General features: G+C 36.8%; 1 protein-coding gene and 1 non-coding gene across 2 annotated transcripts; both read left to right on the plus strand.

Moving 5' to 3' along the window:
* Window positions 1-284: 284 nt before the first annotated feature.
* LOC145987815 (uncharacterized) lies at window positions 285-3,665 on the plus strand. Its single transcript, XM_083122537.1, has 2 exons — window positions 285-321; window positions 3,282-3,665. Exons 1-2 carry the CDS (start codon window positions 316-318, stop codon window positions 3,663-3,665), a joined length of 390 nt encoding a protein of 129 aa, XP_082978663.1. The 5' UTR covers window positions 285-315.
* A 5,642-nt stretch (window positions 3,666-9,307) lies between these two features.
* Window positions 9,308-9,381, plus strand: TRNAT-UGU (transfer RNA threonine (anticodon UGU)). Its single transcript has one exon. It is a non-coding gene; the product is annotated as a tRNA-Thr (tRNA).
* The last annotated feature ends 13,082 nt before the right edge of the window (window positions 9,382-22,463 follow it).

Genomic DNA, 22,463 nt, shown 5'->3' on the forward strand with positions numbered 1-22,463 from the left:
GTTCGAATCCCGGTCGGGCTTGGTTGTTTGTGAATGTCCATTCATCAATTTCATCATTTCATCACTCATCCCCATCTTCGCAAATTAGCCAAGAGGCACAAAACGCGAAGTAAAATAAACTAAATCAATCAAGCTATTTGCCATGCGGAAAGTAGATTCTGCGATTACGTCATCGGCCACCTGAAAGAAGCAAGCATGCGCGCCCACGTTCAGTTTTAAGCTGTGCTGGGAGCAACTGCATGACGAACAGGTGTGTGTGCGTTCTTCGTCTGTGTTCGAATGGAGTATGTCAATCAAACATGGAACAATCTAGAAATGGAGGTAAGTATTTGTTCTCGAAACCGATCTATGCGCTTCTATCCAGGTGAAACTTTTTTATTTTACCATATGTTCGTGCATATGGCAGTAAACATACAGTAACAGAAATTAATCTTACCTTATAATTCGGCACATGTATGACAGACTCTGTGCTGGTAATAGAACTTCAATCACTCGCTTGCAACTACGTATTATTGTGCTTTGTATTCCCGTAATGACTGATTGATAGATTTACATGCATAAAGAGTTATGCCCACTGAAGCAAGCAGGTTGAATTATGTCGACGAAAACTGTCGCATGCATGAAGTTTAATCGTAGTACCATAACAATAGTACGCGGTGATGCACGGAATCCTGGTAATGAATCTCGAATGTGGCATGGTGCATCAGGTTTCCTGAACCAGTTGTTAAAATGTCAGTTTCGTATTTGTGTTATGTGCTACGTATGTTATGTAAACTTTACACAGCCCCATTTGCTTCAGTACGGTTATGTATGCAGTTTCGCGAATGGGGTGATTGGGTGTTTTACGCTCGAGAAAGTGGTTGATTTGCTTTCATTCAAACGTTTCTTGGCATAACTCGAAGATTTAAAATCGCGAACTGTAGGAAAGTAGTTATGTCGTGCGGTATTTTTCTCGTTGAGCCAAACTATATATACCAGTCACTTTGTCGATGATTTGCTTTATTTTACTTCGCATTTCTGCCCCTTTCGGCTAATCGCGAAGATGAGGGTGCGTGGTATGATGGAATTGGAGACACGCCGGGATACGAACTAGAGACCCCTGGCGTCCTAGCGCGCTATATGGTTCAAATTACTACACTGCAAAGTAACACATCATAAAGTACCCCATATTAAAATAATTAAATACGGTAAGTGTCGAACACACATTCGAACTTTGTGAATTTTTCTAATATTGAGAAACCAAGAACAGTCCCCTAATTTTGATTGATTTGGTGTTTTAAGTCCACTTTGATCACACTAAGGCTAAAAGAGACTGGACCTACAGTTTAAATTGGGATCCGAACCACTATGTGCGTCCAACGGGTATCGACCCCCCCCCCCCCCCCGCCTAATTTTCAGAAAGTCAACAATAAAATAAAAGCAGTAAAGAAATCGGAGGGGGGAACCAGTAGTAAGTCCAAATCGTCCTTAAAATAACCCGGATTGACATTTCTTGAGAGTGGAAAGTTCTAATTATACAAAATTTCTTAATTGTGCATGTCGGCCCCTAGAAAGCAGCTATTTACTATCCATATTTACAATCCCAGACCCACCTGACAAAACATCCTGCGTACACCAGTGGGTTCGCAAATATTAAAAGGAAGTTTGTTAGTACAGGCAACATTTGTCACAAGTCTGAAGGGGGTCAAATTCTATGTACGAAGCCCCAAAATCTCGTCTCACCCTCGACGCAGAAATCTGTCTGATTAAAAATTATAGATGTTAGTAGAATTAACCGCACTGACTCGGTATACACAGTTCAACGGACATCGCTCTGTACCATGTTGCCACGTTGCACGTAAATCTTGACTCAGTTGAATGAAAATCTGTATAAGATCTGTTTCGCAATGTGAATTAACAATGATAATGGATTTTATAAACAGATGCAATGAGCTTCAAACAAGACCAATATTGTACTCGTATTTGTAGGATTACACAATACTAAGAAAAAGATGTTTTGCAAAATTTATAAGAACTACTTTTTGACAAATTTTAAAAATCTTAAAATTGAGAATTATGTTTAAAACCTTTCTGCCTACACCGTACTAAAATTTGATCACGATCGGACAATCCGTTTTTTTTATTTATAAATTTTAAAGAGCGATCGTTTGCAAAACTAAAAAATACGGCACTTTTTATTTGTTCTCAGGACGAAAAAAAATTGAAGGCATACTCGAAAAAATTGATTAGCATAAATTAACACAAATTGAATAAGCTAAATTGGTAACAGTTTCAACTAATCAAAACGGATTTCTTCAGTTTTACACAAGAAACTTCTTACGCGAATCACTTTCTGTAGCATTGTTGAAGTTCCCGAATGTATTTTGTCATCGTTTCATCCTTTTTAGCCATAACTCATGTTTTTATCTATAAAAATATCGCAATTGCCGTTGCTTCAATGTACTTTCTTTAACTCAACCGGATGTTCCGTGCGTTTGATGACGTAACCCCCCTGTCGCTTTTTCCAAAAAGACCCCAATTTTTTTTTATGCTTGCCTAACCTAACCTTACTGTGAATGGTTCGTGGGGCTACCCGTGCATGGTTCTACGTATTAGCATAATTTAAAACCCGGAAGTAGGTATTTTTTTTTCGTTTACAAGGTTGGAAACTCTGCATACCCACTCGAAATCGACAAAACACAAGCACGACGCGCGATGATCCAGAACGCTCGCGCCATATTGTGTGTCACGCAAGCGAAAAAAAAGGAACAATAATAATTACTCGTGACATCAAAAATTGAAGTTATCTTCGTGAGAAATTCATAATTACACCTTATAGAATGTTCCGCAATGCACAATAAGTAAGTAGCAATGTTAAAAAGGACGAATTGAGTTATAGGTGTTTGACTAGATGAAACTAGTAATGCCCAATTTTGATACAACTCGTTTTTATGTAGGTCTACTGGTTAATTTTTAATTGGAGTCCAAACTCGAGTATCTATAATTTTTAATCCGACTAGTGGATCTTATTGATTCTCTAAATTCTATGATTTACCAGTATGCCCGATATCCACGGAAAATTTTTACAAAAACTCAATTTAGGTTATTTTGTGGGCAAATTTTGTCTTGTACCTCCTACAAACTACATTAAACCCCCTTATGAAAAATTCTGAATACACCCCTGGCCACGTGGTTAATGTAATTTGACCGAGTTGCTATGAAGAGAAGGTGCATCAGGTCCTGTTCTGATGGATGCTTTGACTAAGTTCATACAGTGCAATTAACCTCAATTTCCATTTCAGACTCTGCTGTCCGATGTTCGTCGCTCCAGAACTCTTGCAGTATGCTGGTTTAATATGGAGACTAGTCCGAAGGCTTCATACTGGATAAAACCCATGCAGTTTTGTTTGGTCCAAATCATCTCAATTCTGTACTCTTCCAGAGTTCTGTGGATACTAGATGAACATTTGGAAGGCATCTCAATGTTTGAAATAAGCGAGTATTTTTTAAGCTTAGCTACACATATGAAGGTACACAGAGGGTGTAGAGGAAGGTCTCTAAACTTCTTGATCTCAACCATAGTGGTGCTGTGGTCAGCACCATGCTCAAGCTGGCATTACCCGTGGTTTCTTGTGATTAGCCATTGGTACTACCAATTTGACAGAAAAATTAATACCGAAAAATGAAACTTAAGTTGTTTGTATGGACTACTGTCGTTCTTGGAGCATTTTGTGCTTAAGTTGACTGGTTTATTCAGGTCATTAGATACTACGATATTAAAAGAAACCAATATAGCATGGGTTCCAAAAAATCATAAAATGTAAGAATCGAACAAAAAAAACCCTCTTCCTGTGAACTTGGCAAATCCAGTTAGCTTAGCACTTAAGAAGGCAAATGTGCCAGTGTTTTGTCCATGTAATATTTGTCCACGTTAACCACTAAGCCTATATTCTGGCAGAAAACACTATTGCAGATTCTTTAGCTCATTTTCAAGACTAGTTAAAGTGATCTTGTATGTGTTGCTTGATGTATATAATTTTCTATTCAAATTGTATTTCGAAGCAATATTGCATGTTGGAAACTAGTTGAGTTTTCACAGAACAAACTTTTCGCCCAAGTAATGTATGGTCTACGAAAGTGAACTTGTTCTGAAAACGTATCATAGGAACGCCAATGAACTTTACAATATTCATGAGAGAACTTTCACAATCTATCCAAGATTTCTTAAAAAAAAATGTGTTTATATATGGGGAATTCCATGTGAAGTGCCCCTTAACCTCAATTTTTAAAATTGTCTTAAGAGCGGCAAGAATTTAGATTCTCTTCTCTATACTTTAGAAAGCTCCTTCACAGGGGAGCTTCTTTATCTGTACCTTCGTTGCCCCTGTTGCGACCTCTCTTTTATACAGATATGTGTGACTTTGATGTCGTTATGCAAATTGCCTGGGTGACATGTGTTTCAGAACCCTGAGTCAGGGCCGCCGGAAGGGAAGGTTGAACCGTGCCACCGCCCAGAACGGCAAATTTTCAGGGCGGCAAAATTTGAAGAGAAGAAAAAAATAAGCCTATTAAAAACTTGAAAGTTATAATATTATATTATATAACTTGGAAGTTATTATACGAGGGCCACTATTTACATTTTGAGCCTTGGCAACACTGATTGAAGTTAGGCGCGATTTGGCGTTTGCACGGAATCGTCTGGCATTATTGACCATAACATACTTCAAATGTTTTGTCAATAGCTTGATTTGTGTTGTTTATGTTGACTTGGAGATGGCGCGACAACAATAAAATGGAATTAACTCGAACATTTTCGTGCGATGATTTTTTACGATTTTCGACGTGGATTATCAAGACAAGAGTGCATCGATCAACTTACTTCCACATTTGGCGATGAAGCCCCATCCTTTGCCACTGTGAAACGCTGGTATAACGAATTTAATCGTGGCCGCCATTCGCTCACCGACGAGATTCGCGAAGGTCGTCCAAAATCAGTTGTTGTTCAAGAAAACATTGATGCTGTGCAAAACCTAATACTGCAAGATCGTCATGTGACATACTGTGATATTGAGGCAACCATAGGCATTAGTTCCACCAGCATATATAAAATATTACATGATCATTTAGCTGTGAGAAATGTATGTTCTCGTTGGACCCCACACAATTTGACAAAAACTCAAAAAGACGCTCGCATTCAATTGGTGCAAACAAATGCTCAATAAATACAATCGTGGTGCTTCAAAAGACGTACATAAGATTGTAACATGTGACGAATCATGGATATATGCATATGAGCCGGAACGTAAACAGCAGTCGACTGTATAGGTGTTTCCAGATGAACCCAATCCAACAAAAGTTGTTCGCGCTCGAAGCACATCGAAACAAATGGTCACCTGTTTTTTCGGGAAAACTGGTCATGTGGCAACTGTGCCTTTAGAGGAACGTAGAACGGTCAACTCTGAATGGTACACAACAATTTGTTTGCCAGAGGTCTTATGTCAAATACGGAAAACAAACAAACGCCGTCGGATCATTCTTCATCAAGACAATGCCAGCTGTCACACATCTCGTCTAACAACCGACTTTATGAACAGTCAAAAAATCGAATTGATGGGTCATCCACCGTACAGTCCTGATTTGGCACCCAATGACTTCTTGTTCCCGAATGCCAAGAATAAATTGCGTGGACAACGATTTTCGATGCTAAAGGTCCCGGGTTCGATCCCCGGCCGGTTCAAATCCGGGAACTTTTCTAACGATGGAAGCGGCCCCGGCGCCCACCCAGCGTCGAATAACATGGGTACCTGGGGGAAACCCTGGGAAGTAAAGGCGGTCAGGGGCGTGATGCTGATCACATCACCCCCACTCACGCCTGGATCAAGAAAGTGTGGGGCGTTACCCCCACACCCCCTATACGCCTTCATGGCGTTGTGCTAAGCACAGGGGAGCACTTTACCTTTTACGATTTTCGTCGGCGGAAGACGCCGTTGACGCGTTCAAAAACCATATTATGGAGGTGTCTCAAGAAGATTGGAAAAACTGCTTTGACAAATGGTTCGAACGAATGCAAAAGTGTATTGACCATAAAGGAGAATACTTCGAAAAACAATAAAGCAGTTTTCAATGCCAAATTCCTGTTTTTTCATTGTTAGGCTCAAAATATAAATAGTGACCCTCGTATTATATAACTTGGAAGTTAATATATGCCAACCCACCGTTTTGAAGGAACGTATCAGTAGTCTCACTTTAAAACCACTGAGTGCCCACAAGGTGAGAAAGCAGGTTCGATGCCTTATTTCCGTTGATATATCAAGTAGGAGAGTTCTATGATGCGCTCCTTCAAATAAGTGGCGACAATAAAACTGTCCAAATGGTCGTACATGAGGCTCAGTGTATTGCAAACCAGTTGTGTGGTTTTACATTCCTTTGCTCACTAGTTATGATTTTTACTTCACGTATTGTAATGAGCAAATGTCTTCAAAACATTAATCTACGATGTGTTAGATGCTGTTAGATTTCTTGCAAATATATCAGAGCTTTGAAAAAAGCAGCAGTGATTTAAAAATTTAAAGTTTCTTAGACGCCACTTGGCAGCCTGGCAGGGCCTCCTACCTACACTCGTGGAGGCGTAGGGGGCGGCGACCTGTGAATTCTGGTTGATGGGAAAGAATTGGCATCGAATTTAGATATAGATAATCCAAAGATAGGCAACACTGTACAGGGCCGATATATATATAAAAGAAGCGGTTTCAGTATGATGGATCTGTTGAAGATCCACAAAAATGGTACAAAGTTAATTTTGATTCCCAGGTCCTAGACGATTATTTTAGCTCTAAGAGAAAGATTTGAGCAGCTTAAACATCATAGTGAATTTTCAATATCTTTTATGATATTACTAAGGATAAAGAAATGCCATCTGATCTCTTGTCTGAAAAGTGTAAAAAACTCCCAGAATGTTAACACATGAATTCTACCGAATTAAAAGATGAACTAAAATTGCTTTCGGCTATAATAAAACAATTACACAATAGGAGACCTTAAACTGATCAAGGGTCATGATTTTGCACCTAATGTGAGTGTAGAACTTCGAATTTTATTAACTTTGTCGGTAACCGTGGCAAGTGGCGAACAAAGTTCTTTTTTTGGAAATTAAGGCTAATGAAAATACTAAGGTCTAAATCACCATCCCTGAGACCTTCTGTAAACAAACGGTCTCACCGATTCGATGTATCACTCCGCGTCAGCTGATCCATGACCTCAATCATCTGCTGTTACACTCATAGTTCGCCGCACCTATTCATTTTATATAAGAGCCTCTGAATGTGAGAACCCGTTCTCAAAACATCAGACGAATATGCAGCCGCATATATTGTTACTCTCCCGGTCATTCTCTCTTTCATAACCCTTAAAACTGCAGACACTGACACACCACTGCACTGGGATACCAACTTAACCACTTCATTTACTGGTTTCTCAGGATACCACTGACAGAACGTTACATAAATATTGAGTAGAATCTGTTTCTCACCCCTTTCAAAGGCTGTCCTTGCTAGTGTTTTGAAAACAAGCTCGGAGTAAACGGAGACTTTCCCTCACGCATAGAACTCGGCATGTTATTTTTCTAAGGCTAAGTCAGGCAATATTACTAAGTTGCACTACTTCCTTGCTGTTCACATGATTATTTTTAGATGTACAGAAATCTCTAAGCTCATTGAAAGCTACAATGCATATTACTACAAAATGTTCACACTTATCTTGCCTTGCCATGTCACCAAGTTATTTTACGAAGTGCACTATATTTGGCGGAACAAAAATCGTTATTAGGATGCTTGTCAAAGTTTCCAACCGCAATAAATTTACGAACTTTTTGTCTTGTTTTGATCATCATCAATATATTTATTGGACTTACAGCAATGCATATGGCTGTTTATGCCCATTATATATTTTATTTACATAAGATACAATTTACATAAAATGTACAAACAAATTTCAAATACACTCCTATCTATATCAAACATTAGAAATATACATTACCATGTTATATCATTTTGTCTAAAAAATGCAAGTAAAATATATTCAAAGAAAGAAGCCAAATTTATGGGAAATGATTACTGGTGCAAAGAGTTAACCATAAAGGTGAAGCAATAAGTAAAAAAAGAAAGAGCATTGGGTTTAAAGTGAGACGTCATTTGCGGCAGCGTATCCCATACTACAAATTTGCCATTGTTTTACCTTACGTAATGAATCCTGTAACAACGCTGGATTTTCGTGTGGATTATTTTACTTCTATGAGTTTGCAATGCTTTCTGCATGCAGGTGGTTTTGTTTACAGAAGGTGTCAGGGTTTGTGATTTGAACTATATCTTCGGTCAATCATGTCTGAAACACGCTTGTTTCCATTTAATGCAAGATATCATTATACGAAAAATAATATTGCATGCGAAGTAGAGTTCATTGTGCATATAGCACCATGCCATCAAGGCACATTTAGATGATTGGGGGGGGGGGAGGTAGGGCCACACACATTCTCGATCTCGGCCATTTTGGAGGTGATGTGATCAGTACCACTCTCCGGTCGCCTTTACCTCCCAGGGTTGCCCCCAGGTACCCATTAATTTGAGGCTGGGTGAACCCCAGAGCCGATTTATGCGGGCACAACGCAGGAAAGAATTGAGACCTCAGATCACCCACGCATAGATCCGGGAATATTACATACAATTCTTTTAAATCATATATCACAGACCTACAACGGTAAACATATGAAGTCAAGCCTTAATTTCTTTCCTAATACTTGTTACATTTAAGATACGTTTAAGAGAGAGCTAGAGTTTTCATAAAATATAATAATAATAATATAAAATTAGTGTCGCATTTTTTTAAAGTTTAACTGTGGTCGAGCGAGATATCCTTTTGTGCTTAATAGTATTGAAATGGCGTAACAAGTTTGATGTTTTACTTAGGAATATATTGATTTTCAATTTCCTGTTGCTACGTAATGACGGGGGGGGGGGGGGCAGCGCCGGCCCTGCCCTGAGTCATTATTGTAGGGGTTTCCATGTCCAGGTTAGGCCACTCATTCAAAGCTCTCCAATTTCCTCATTATGGTGGGTGGCCACCGGTCACGTACACTGGTCGAAATCTCGGGGGAAAAATTATTATGCTTCTCCCAGGAGAGACTGACCAACACACTTCTCGTAACTCGAGCCCAAAGCTTTAGACGTCACAGCTGCAGTGCTTGATGCCCGAAACCAATGCTGTTTGTAAAAGTAAACCTAAGTATGGCCAATTTCTATCCATTATAATTTGTGTGATACTAACATATAAAAGGGCCTCCCCATGGCGCAGTGGTAGCGTCATTGCCTTGTAATCAAGGGGTCCCGGGTTCGATTCCCGGTGGAGGCACAAGTGGTTCGGATCCCACTTTAAACTGTAGGTCCAGTCCCGATTAGCCTTACTGTGCATAAAGTGGACTTAAAACACAAGCTCAACCAAACCAAACTAACATATAAAACAATGTCTTGAATCTTTGAAGGTCCGTGAATATTCAGGTGTTCCTGTCCTTTGGTATGGTGGCTGTACCACCCAACAGCTCCCCCTATCACGTACTTCCCCCCCACCCATCCATCCCTTCATTGCTATGGGAAAATAATTTTATATCTTGTGAATTAACAATTGTAACGCTCACATTACGAATGAAAATGGAATAATGATGAACAATTGTTAATAACGAAAATAAATTTCAGTTGGTTATTAATTGAACAGAATAACAAAGGAAAAATATTATATTGAAAAAATGGAGTGTGACATACATACTGTACCAATTTAAACCAAAGAATAAATAGTTTCAAAATTTTAAAAAAATCAGAGTTTTATGTGAAAGGTCACATATCGTAAACACTATGGTTAATCGTTTCCAAGAAAAATAAACAATTTTAGTCGCATGTTTCTCACAGATACAGCATGTCTAATGGCGAGCTTATTTGTCATACTAAACAAATGTACGCCGGCCCCCGTGGCGGAGTAGTTAGCACATCGCGCTACGACGCCAGGGGTCCCGGGTTCGAATTCCGGGCATGGATGTTTGCGAGTGTTTATTCATCAATTTCATCACATCATCACTCATCCCCATCTTCGCAAATTAGCCAAAAGTAGCATAAAAACGAAATAAAACAATTCAATCAATCAATAAATAAACAAATGTATTATAACTGGCATTGCACTCGGTTGTAATGAGGACTGTTTGTAGTTACTGATACCTTTGGCGCTTCAAGGGTCAAAGTTAAGATACTAAATTCTTCATTTCATCTGGGATAGTAAGCAGCTTCTTTTGGAAATTTCTATTGATACGGATTCAGGGCATGTAACTCATATTTCTCAACTTTTTAACTATCAATTACCAGCCAGAAAGTGATTACAGATTTGGATTATTTTTCAGAATGTGTGCCTCTCAGTATAAATATGTATGGGATAGCAAAGGCGAATTTTAATATTTTCTTAATTTCCAAGTGCCTTTTCTCCTACTGGAAAATTTATGAATCCCACATTGAAAATAACTTTTAACTGTTCGTAAAGCGAAATATTTTGTGTAAAATTACAGTTGCTTTTACAAATGTACTTGCCTTTCTCCATGAAGGTAATACGTGCCAGTAGTTGACGCCACAGATATTATTAAATTTCTGGAAGGTCTGAGATCGAATATTGTTATAAGTCTGATGCCTTTTGGGATAGGAGTGTCTTTGGTATATCTTATAAAGTATAAAGAAATCTAACATATTATGTGAACACATTTTGTTATCAATATCATTAAATAAATTTGTCACATGCTTGATTGATTTGTTGTTTTAAGTCCACTTTATGCACAGTAAGGCTAATCGGGACTGGACCTACAGTTTAAAGTGGGAACCGAACCACTTGTGCCTCGACCGGGTATCGAACCCGGAACCCCTTGATTACAAGGCGACGACGCTACCACAGCGCTATCGGGGAGGCCAAATTTGTCACATGCGATCCATGATGTTTGAAGTCATTTCACATTGACGTTCTCCTCCATTTTGAATATTTTCAATATTGCTGGCTGGCTGAGGTCCATGAGCAATCATCTCACAATCTTAGAACCAAAGGGTCTAGGTTCGAGCACCTCTCTTTGAGTGCCCTTTCATCTTCATTGTTATCATTAGCCAAAAGTAACGGAAAAACAACAATATACAGGGTAGCCGAAACAAAACTATACCCAAATGTTATTACCATTTTTGTGTTTGGGCCACTCTGCATAATTACAAAATTGTTTGCAGTCTATAGAGTAGCTAGGGAAAATAAATTGGTGATACATTGTATTACAAAATAATGTGTATAATCATTGAATTTTAATAACAGAGAAACTATTAATGATGACTGGACTTTTTTAGATTTGAAGCTGCAATGTCTATGTGAGCATGTGCGAGAGCATACAGCCCTTCTTTTAATCTCATCACAGCCTGCCAAGTGGTAGTCATTTGTGAAATAAAATGGCAGAGGTGAGAAAATTTTGTTCAAGAAACGTAATAAGAGTTGAATATCCATCCAGATCTCTTGATTTAACACACTTAAATGATATCTACATTACACTTAAAGAATGATCCTTATTTTGAATACATATCATTTTTAATCTCACATGTGTCCTTAAACAATTGATGCAATTGATCTGTGTGTGTTATTTGTACTATTTTAATAAGTTGTTTTCAGCAGTCATATAAGATGAAATATGGAATTAAGAGGAAATCATGAGGGACAGAATAGTTAAATACATAAAAAGCACAATAATTACAATGACCAGCACTTGCAGGGAAGACAAGATGAAAGAAATATAAGAGAAAGAGGAACACCAATAAGACTTATAAACAAAAATTTTGTATTACATGTGTAAATAAAATAGAAATATATAAAATTATGTAACATTACTTGAAGTTTTCATGCAAATAATTTTATAAAGTAAACACAAAATGAACCGCTCCGGGTTCGAATCCCAATCTGTCCATCTATGGTGAGTGTACCTTCATCAATTTCATGACATCATCACGATTTGCCAAACGTAGCAGAAAAGTGAAGTAAAATAAACCAAACCAATGAAAATAAAATCACACTATCACCTAAGAGCAATCAGCAGAACATGTTGAAGGTTAAAAATAAAGAATTATGCGTGGTTCTAAATTGGAGTTTCTTGGTTCGACGTTCATTATATTTAATTTACAAAACTCTTTAAAAGTTTGAAAGTGGCAAATTTCAGTCGTATCTAATAAAATTCTCGATTTTGGTTTATTTTTCATTGAATTTTGACACTGTTGTGAATTTGCATTCTTTCCAATAAAATAATATTACCAAGGACACCCACAGGATTTTTCTCAAGGGGGCCAGAATCATAGAAATGTTTATTATTATTGCTATTATCGTCGATGTTACTACTACTACTTTACAAATCATAAAATTCAAATTTAATTGAAAATACTTTGGCGTTGTATACAACTTCAGACTCGATTCTACTATTTAGAGAGAAAGTGGATTCCCTTTCTTCCTTTCAATAATCACTTTGTTTATGAACGGTTTTTGCCTTTTTGTACTTGTTACAATGCACAGATATCAATCAAAGTCGGAGACCACTTAATCTACTGTCTTTCATGGTCCCTGTGATCCATGTTTGCAAGTTCGAAAAAAGATAAGTCTCATTATTTTAGGGAGCTACTTGTGGGGCAAAAATACCATATCCCCCCTTGATGATGAGTGGGGCCCCTTCGGGTTACGACGTCCCTGACGCCTGTGAAGTGGAGTGATTATTTTAAGATCTGGATGTCTCATTTTTATTTCGTATGACTGTACATCTTCGGGGCACAACAATTCGGAAGTAATAATTGGGCATTGTTGACAAATAAAGCAGTATCTTAGTAACTGTGTTCACATACTTATCAATTACTGATTGCGTGAGTACCCGTAAGACCTTAGAACTTTTTAAAATTATATTCTCACTGTGCGAATTAAGCATTCTGCTTTTTTGGGGTGGGGGAGGGGGAATGCCCACTCTTTGGCATATTTGTATTTTCATTTTGGAAACTCTTTCTTTTTTGGGGTACTTGAATTTGTTTCAAGTCCACTTTATGTGCAATATACCTCCATTTTTTTGTTACGTAAATTTTCATAATATATTACCAGTCAGTAACTTAAACAATTCCCTTGCAGTTCAAAGGACTTTCTAACATTGGTTCTGACCTAGGTCATGAGATCCTATGATAATATTTACACGTAATTTAGAAACAGTACCCACTTTAAACTGTAGGTTCAGTCCCGATTAGCCTATCTGTTCACAAACTGTGCTTTAAGGGGGTTCTAAAGCCATGCTAAAGCATAGACCCAAATTTCTAAGGGTAACCGTACAACTAATATAGATTCGGTAAGGAAGAAATTTTCCGATATAAAATATTGTTTTATTCACTAGAACATGTGAACCTTATAATTTTGTTACGATTGAAGGGATTTAAGTAAATAACAGAAAATATAAGGTCTCCGTCATGTTCAAACTGCTGCGTACAGATGGCGTTGAAGTGGTAGTTTTGTTAATACCGGTGCATTTTCTTTGTTTTATGACTAGTATGGAAGATTTCGTGGTGAAACAAAGATCACATGTTCTTCCCGCAAGCATCTTAAATACTATTTGAAAAAATGAAAACATTTCGTACCTTCAGTGAGTAGTGCTTATCATTAAAACTTTTGAAGTGGCGTTTCGTCGAAATATACTCCGTGGTGCAGATTTAGCATACACTGTTGCCAATATTTCATTCCGTGTTGTCAAACGATATGATCAATGCAAGTTCTTGAAAGAGTGAAAATCAAACCAAGCTACCAGAGGATATCGAATTCCGTACAGATACGAGAACAGGGAACAAATATTCCACGGAGGATGTTAAAAAGCTGAACAAGCTCGAAGGTAAGTCTTAATATTTAATTGCTTGTTGCTTAATATTATCCATCAAAGGCAAAATGTTTGAAATATAGGCAAAATGTATAATTTATTTACATGTTGAAGAAATATCTTCTGATGTAATATCGGTGAGAATATCGCTTGACACTGCATGAGTTTTTTAACTTCCAAACGATAATTCTTTGTAAATGTAAAATCAGAATAGAATGTTATATTTTACGTTAGGCATAATCCTAATAACTACCGTTTTGAGATCATTACTATAGCATAAAATATACGTAGCTTAATATAGATTATATCTGATATCATTAAATCAATATTGCATAAAATGTTCTATTTTCATTCCTGTAAGTTAATTTCCAAACCTACGAAACTCGTGCTATTCACATGTACAACATCGGAATGTTTATTACAAATCAGTAGTTTGTTTAAATGTTTTTTACTTTGCCCTTGTACATGGTTGAAACGAGTACTTGCTGACCTATTTTCTACAAGAGTTTTTCTCTCTTTATTTTTGAAGCAGCTCGCAAATATTCATATGTATTAAGTAGGTCAGGCTAAGTTAGGTTTGATTCGAATAGATGTAATGTGAGATCCCTGAATGTTTGCAAGTTTCGGACACAGTTCTGTTATCTTCCTTTACAGAAACACGCCAGAAAACTGGTTTTGTAAACTGTATGAAGCTCTTCTGTTTTCTTGTCCTTTTATAATTTAGGACGGCTCATAATGAGAGTGCATTTCGTCCAATAACTTGATACTGTATATATTTAAAGTGTAAAAGAACACCCTAACAGTTATGACACTAAAATCTTACTGTCTATCGAACACAAGTCTGTATGTTTACTGAGAATTTCAAAATGAGTACCGGTATAGATAAATGTTCCCATACTTGCAAGTACAAGGGCAATAATTTAATTGTGGATGACACAGAGCTTCATAGAAATCATAATTTGTCCTGATTATGCTACGTATATTTGGTTCAATATGAGATTGGATTTCAGTAGCCGTTTGTACTAAATAGTTTACTTCGAATACCAGTGAGTTTGAAGCTTGACTAGTTTTTCTCTCAGACCTATGACTGATTGATTTTGCATGGATACCTATTATTAACATTCCATGCAGATAATTTTTTTTAAGCTTTTTTGCTTCTTGGCTGGTCTACTATCATAATTCAAATAAAAATATAGTAGGGACTGAATTTCCATTTCATAATGTATTTCTGTTATTTTACCTCCAACTTCTGCTCCTTGGAACAATGATGATGAATAATGATTTGATAAAATGGATGATTGGAACAAATATAATGATTAAATACATACATGAAACCAGGATTCGAATCTGGAGGAACCTCACTCCATATAGCGTTGCAATCATCACTCTACTATGAAAATATTTCTAACAATTATTTTGCCAATTTCTGTTTTAGGCTCATCATATTTAACATTCATTATAAAGTTAGATCATTGAAGTGAGCTCATATCGTGAACCAAACTGCCCTTTAATGACAGGACGACATGGTTAAGCATTATAGTGCCAATTTGATTCATTATTTTCAAATCCATTTACTCAACATCTGAAAGTTCCATTATTAACTCAACTTGTCTAAGGTTGTAACAATGTAATATCAATATTTTTTAAACATGTTTTATAAGTTCATAGTCTCATATACGATGTTAAAACTATTTTTATTTGTTCCTTTTGCAGATGAGCATTTGAGAAACTAATCGAAGTGTCTTCTACCAATAGTAAAGAGCACTATTGAAATTTGTACAAAAGGACAATAGGTTTGACCGACAATGGCAGTTGCGTAGCATGGTAGTTGGTGTATAAGCTTCTACGGAATATACTGTAAATTTACAAAGTGGACTGTTTGAACTTTACATGGAAGAGTACATACATATTTACTTGCTAGCGTAGACACTTGATTGAATGGTGATGATTTACTAGAAATCAAGAGTCGAAAATATGCTCAAGAAATTATATTTCAAGCCTTAATAATATCTGATAGCAAGTGGTCATCAATTGTAAATTGTATATTAGGTGAAACAGGAGAAAAAAAAACAGTGCCAGGGGTGTGACTTACTTGTCTTGTGTGTCAAGCATTGGTACGCATTCATTGATATTCTTGCAAGTTTAAATTTTTAGAGGTATTTTCAAAAATCCTAAGGAAATAAATTTCTTCCTGAATACGATGATGATTTGCAAAAAGCATATCTCTCAGACAGTGGCGGCAATTAGGAGGAGGGGCAGATGGCCCCCACTTTTACCCCAATACTATACAAAACCTCATCTACCAATGGAAATTAAAGTGTCCCTGCCCTCTCCCACTTTTGGAACCCAATCGCCAACACTGCTCTCAGAGAACGCAATAATGTTTTGCAGGGTACGATAAAGAAAAATAATAAATATGCATTGAAACAACAACGTAAATATGATTTTATATATCCCGAAAATCTAGTTTTAGTAGTCCCTGTAAACAATTATTTTGTAAGCTATTGAACTTCTATTCTAATGGTATTTATTACTGTATTGTATCTTCCCTCGAAATACGTTTTTTAAATCTTCTTTATACACAGAAAGGCTAATTGGGACTGGACCTACAGTTTAAAGTGGGATCCAAACCACTATATACAGTCACCGGCAATAAAAATGGGACACCTATATTCTGAAATACCTGCATCCCTGCAATGCGTTATGTGTGTTGCCCAACTCTACGGCTATTACAATTCACTCATCGCCGTAGATTTAGACAACACACAAGACGTATTGCAGACTTTCAGGATCTAGTTGTCCAATTTTTATTTGACTATCACTGTACACTCACCGTCTATCGAACCTGGGACTCCTGTATTACAAGGCGATTACGTTACCACTTTGCCAAGGGGGAGGCTCAACTTCCCTCGCAATTTATACTAATATGTTCAAATTCAAATTCTAATTCAAATTCTAATTCTTTATTCTTTATTTACGTGGGCGAGGTTCAGCCTGAGGCTGTTCTGCCACCTAACCCGTGTCATCGATTACATTTAAATTTACATTTCTTATACATATGTTATTACAGTATTAATACAGTGTACAATAAACTGTATGATTTAGTTACAAAATCTATTGATAAAATAATTGTAATAAATGTATGAATAAAATGATACAAAAATTGTGAAAAGACAAATACATAAAAATAAAATAAAATGAATGAAAAATAAGTAAAAATAAAAACATGTAGACAAAATACATAACATAAACATACAAGTTACATCATAGTATTTGAACACAATCTCTGCTCTGCCAAAAGAAAATTCTTTACTTCATTTCGGAAAGATTCTATTTTAGATATGCTCGACATGGTCTTAGGTAGGGCACTCCATATTTTTGCAGCAGAATATGAAAACGACGACTGATATGCCTGTGTGTTGCAGAGTGGAAGGTTAAATTTGAAATTATTTCTTGTATGGTGGCTGTGAATACTGGTGCGAGGGATCAACATGTCTGCCAGATACGACGGCTTGCCAGATGTAATAATTTTATGTATAAGGCAATATGTATGCAGTAGCCGCCTACGGTACATATTGAGGATATTCTTATTATTTATGGAAGGTAAAATATGTTCACGTCTCGGGATGCAAAATATGAACCGCATGCACACATTTTGGCATTTTTGAATCTTTGCTTGTAAAGTTTTATTTATTCTACCAGAGTACACTACGTCACAATAGTCGAGAAATGGATATATAAGTGTTTCAACTAATCGCTGCTTGATTTCTGAAGATAATAGTTTGTTAAATTTAAACAAGAATCTAAGTGTTCCAAATGATTTATTGATTTGGCGGCTAATATGCTCATTCCATGATAGACGAGTGTCAAATATCAGTCCAAGACTTTTAACTACTTGAGCTCTAGGTATGACATCATCATTTATTGTAATTGTTGTATTAGTGTGCTCGACCGAACCAATAGCATTTCGAGTTCCAATAAATGTATAACATGACTTATTAGCATTAATTTTAAGGCCATTTGCATCACACCATGTTTTTATCGCACCCAAATCATTACTTATGTATTTAATACTTATGGCAATTTCTGTTGGATTGAATGATTTGGTTAGTTGAGTGTCATCAGCATATGAATGTACGTTACAGTATTTGACAACTGAAGGTAGGTCTGCAATATAAATCGTAAACAATAAGGGACCTAGTATAGATCCTTGTGGAACACCAGATGAAATATATAATTTATTAGATAATAAAGTAGGCGACAGTTTTACACGTTGATTTCGGTTACTTAGATATGAAAAATACCAGTTAAGGGTAGATTGTGAAAAACTGTAATATTTCAGTTTACTGAGCAGTAATTTATGTTGTACCGTATCAAATGCTTTGGACAGGTCCAATAATATTAATGCAGTGAGGAATTTCTTATCCATAGCATGGAGGATGTCATTTGTGACTTTCAGCAAAGCCGTAGCAGTGCTGTGTGCCGGCCGAAATCCTGACTGTGAGGGTGGAAGAATATTGTTTTGGGCAATGAAGCTAAATGTCTGTTTATAGATTATTTTTTCTAGTAGTTTTGAACACACAGGCAGAACACTAATAGGTCGAAGGTCGTTTACATTAGTTGGTCGGGTCGTCTTAGGGAGTGGTGTTATCAAAGCTTCTTTCCATTTCCTGGGAAATACGGATTTCTCGAGCGAAAAGTTAATAATATGTGTGATAATAGGCAAAATAAAAGGTAGCGATAACTTCAGCATTTTAGTTGATATTTCATCTGCACCAATAGCAGTAGACTTGATTTCGTACAAACATTTTCTTACAGTATAGCCATCCACTTTTTTAAAAGCAAATTCTGGAAGCATATTATTAAACTTTTGGTTACTAAATTTTAAACATTCTAGAGATATCAGACGTTGGTCGATATTTAGACTATCAATTGAATTAATAAAGTGTTCATTTATCTCGTTCGCATTGTCAAACGTGGAGGGGAGATCATTTTTATTTGAGCCAATGCCTATAGATTTCAGCTGCTTCCATAAATGCTTTGGTTGTCTTGGTGTTTTATTGATGTTATGCTCAAAATAACACTTTTTTTCTTGCCGAATAACGGATGTCGTGAAATTTCTCAATTCTTTGTATTCTTTCCATGCAGATTCAGTTCCGATTCGCTTGAATTTACGAAACGCATTGTCCCTTAGTTTCATCAACAGCTTCACATTCGATGTAATCCACGGCATACGTTTGTTACGAACTCGTGTTTTACGGACTGGCGCGTGCTTGTCAAAGAGATCAAGTAAGTTGACATTGAAATACTCTACTTTCATATCCAAGTTATCGGTGTTATATATTTTTCCCCAGTTAATTTTGTCTGCATCCTTCACGAATTTATCATAATCAATATCACCGTATTTTCTGTGGTATATAATTCTGTTCACGCTTTCTGGTTTGAACTCGATGATATATCAGCAGTGTTTGAATAGTTACTCTTTAAAAGTAACTCCGAGTTAATCACTTGAGAAAGTAATTCGCATATAATTACTGTTATTACTGTTCTTTAGAAAGTACTTGACATAGTTATTATTACAGTTACTTTACTCTAGATTTGTTTCATCTCGTAAGACGTTGTTCGGATCATGAGTTGCAAGCACGATGTTCTTTTCACCACCGATGACCACTAAATGCTAAGCATTAAGTTTCATGAAATTATAACTTATTTCTTACATTTCATGTACAAACATTGAGGCAATAAAATTCACAGTAAACTTCTGTTACAAAGCAATCACGATTAACATTTCATTTCATTTTGTTGAGCAAACCAAATATTTTTTAGAATTTTTGTTGAACTATAAAATTACTGTGTCCATGAGGATTGTTGGAGATTATGTATGTAGTCTTATATGGTAAGTGTTCTAATACAAATAAACTTGGGATACATCCTGGCTCTTGACGAAAAAAATACAAAATTGTCCTCATGGTCTCGAGATTTTAATAATCATCAATTGATTGATTGATTGATTTGCTTTATTTTACTTAGCTTTTTGTGCCACTTTTGGCTAGTTTACGATGATGGAGATGAGTGGATATGATGAAATTGATGAATGGACACTCACGAACATCCATGCCCAGGCCAGGATTCGAACCCGGGACCCTTGGCGTCGTAGCGCGATGTGCTAACCACTTTTTTTTTTAATTAAAGGAAATACCCCCTACACGGAGGTATCCCCCACCATTCACTCTTTTTCTCACTTTTACACTTTTCAATTCTTACATTTTTCTTTGTTTCTTATCAACTGGACGAACACAAATACCCATGCCTTACCCGGGACTCGAACCCAGAACCCCTGGCGTTGTAGCGCGCTCTGCTAACCACTTCGCCACGGAGGTCGACACCACTCCGCCACGGGGGCCGGCTTTAATAATCGTCAATTTACCCATTCTTTGAGGAGAAAATTTGGTTCAAGTTAATATTTCTTTCCATGCAGTAAAGTAATTGTACAACTTACTAGTTAGGTGGAAAAATAACTGAGTTACAATTACTAATTTCATAACGTAAGTAGTTTACAGTTACTGTTACTTGGAAATGTTACTGATACTTCCAAAGATTCTACATCAGCTGCAGAACTGAAAACCAGAATAGACCAAATCCGTAAAGAAACTATGAAACAGGACATTGCGTGGTGACATGACATGCAAATAAATTAGATGCGCTACAAAACTGTATTTAATATTGAACTATTACAAAAATAACAAATATGTCTTCTATTGTGTATCCAGGATTCTTCTGACATTATTTCTTTCAAAATCGCGATATTAAAACTCAGTAAAAATAAGGGTGCAGAATTACATTTTTATTCACTTGAAGGATAAAAGATTGAGGATCGTTAGAGAGCGCTAATATTTATAAATATTTACAAGATGTTTCACTGAAATTCTGAAAATTCATGAAGAAAATCTGCTAACGTCACCGATAAAAGATATAAATATGTTCAAGTACTGTCATATAAAGTGAATTCTACAGTCAATGCAGCATTCGCTTCAAACGTAATTGCAAAATGTTTTCAATTATTTCAATTACTCTTCTTACTTTATGCATTTCGTGTTTGAATTAACTACAGCTATCTTTGTATGTTCTCTTCTGCTTTCGAAATATTAAAAGAAATACATAATGCAATACAAGGGATTTTATATTACTATTACGACTATTACTATCATGCATTGCTGATAAATTGTTGTATTTTTTTCAATAAGAACATACAACTAAAATCTCATGATAAACAATTACGTTGCTCCACATCTACTTAGATTTTTCAATAAAATCTGCTAACCAACGTGACGTCATATCCCATCAAGGAGTACCCTAGTCGACCAACCTGTATGTATCTACCTTGATTACGCGGAGATCTGGCAACATGGCCCTCGGTTGCCATGGCAAACGGTGCTGCCATCTGTTATCGAAAAATTACCACAAAATTGCCTTTAGTACGGCCTTAAACAACAATCCAATTAACTAGTGGCATCGAAAACTTGACCAACTTTCTATTGCCAAGTTCAAATTTAACGTCCATCTAACTTACCTACATGTTTCTTGTGAGGACTTTAATACATGTAAAATTTCAGCACTATGCCATGAAAACTTAAGTGGAAAACAGTCTGATGTTGTCTCGGTCGGTAGGTCAGTTGCAGAATAGCGTCCTCCTTTAATCCACAAGGCTGCATACTTTTCGGTAGGGAAATCTTTGATGGCTGGACCGATAATTGACACGAATGATTTTTCAATTGTGATTGTTTCATAGTTAAGAAATGTTATATAATATTGTTTCAATCTCTCATTGAGGGGCATAAAAGCATCCTAGGCAGTGATAAAAATAATTTTATTTTATAGGAGGAAATCCCCTGTACCCCCCTAAAAGAAATTTTCGTGGTTTACAATTTTACCCTCTCCCCGTTAATTCGCACACTGATTATTCCAATCGAGTTATATGCTTGACCTCAAGAAGTGCACTTTTGTAGTCGAGTGGATATAGTTGTCGAATGCGTGTGTTGCCCTTATGCGCTAGGTACTTTTAGGTGTTCTTGGGTCGTAGCCTTCCTCAGCAAGTGTGCAGAGATAGGGTGGCTTCGAGCCTTGCGACCCAAGAAACGCTCGAGTCGAGTAGATAAGGTTGTTCTATGTGCTTGTTGTGCTTATACGTAGGATAGGTAGGTAGTTGGTTCTCCGGCGCAAGGCCGTAAGGTACAAGCAGCCTTGGGTCCCTCTCCAACTGTAAACAAAAGAGGCCCCCACAGATGGTAGAGACGTTGACGGCGTTGTGGGGCTTTCCACCAACATCTACCTGTACCAGTTTCTAGTTCTCTTATTTGCAGATGATCCAGTGAAAGTGAAGCCAGTCTCATTAAAGTGACAAATAAAATGGAAGAAGTTCTACACATCGGTTGTAAGGGAAGGAATGAACGACAGAGGAGATGAAGGAACTTATTTAGATTATATAAAAAATGTACAGATAGGAAAGATATAACAAGAAGAGATTTTGTGTGTGTGTGTGTGTGGGTGT

This window comes from Lepisma saccharinum, chromosome 5, assembly GCF_977018435.1.
Source record: "Lepisma saccharinum chromosome 5, izLepSacc3.1, whole genome shotgun sequence".
NCBI classification, from domain to species: Eukaryota; Metazoa; Arthropoda; class Insecta; order Zygentoma; family Lepismatidae; genus Lepisma; species Lepisma saccharinum.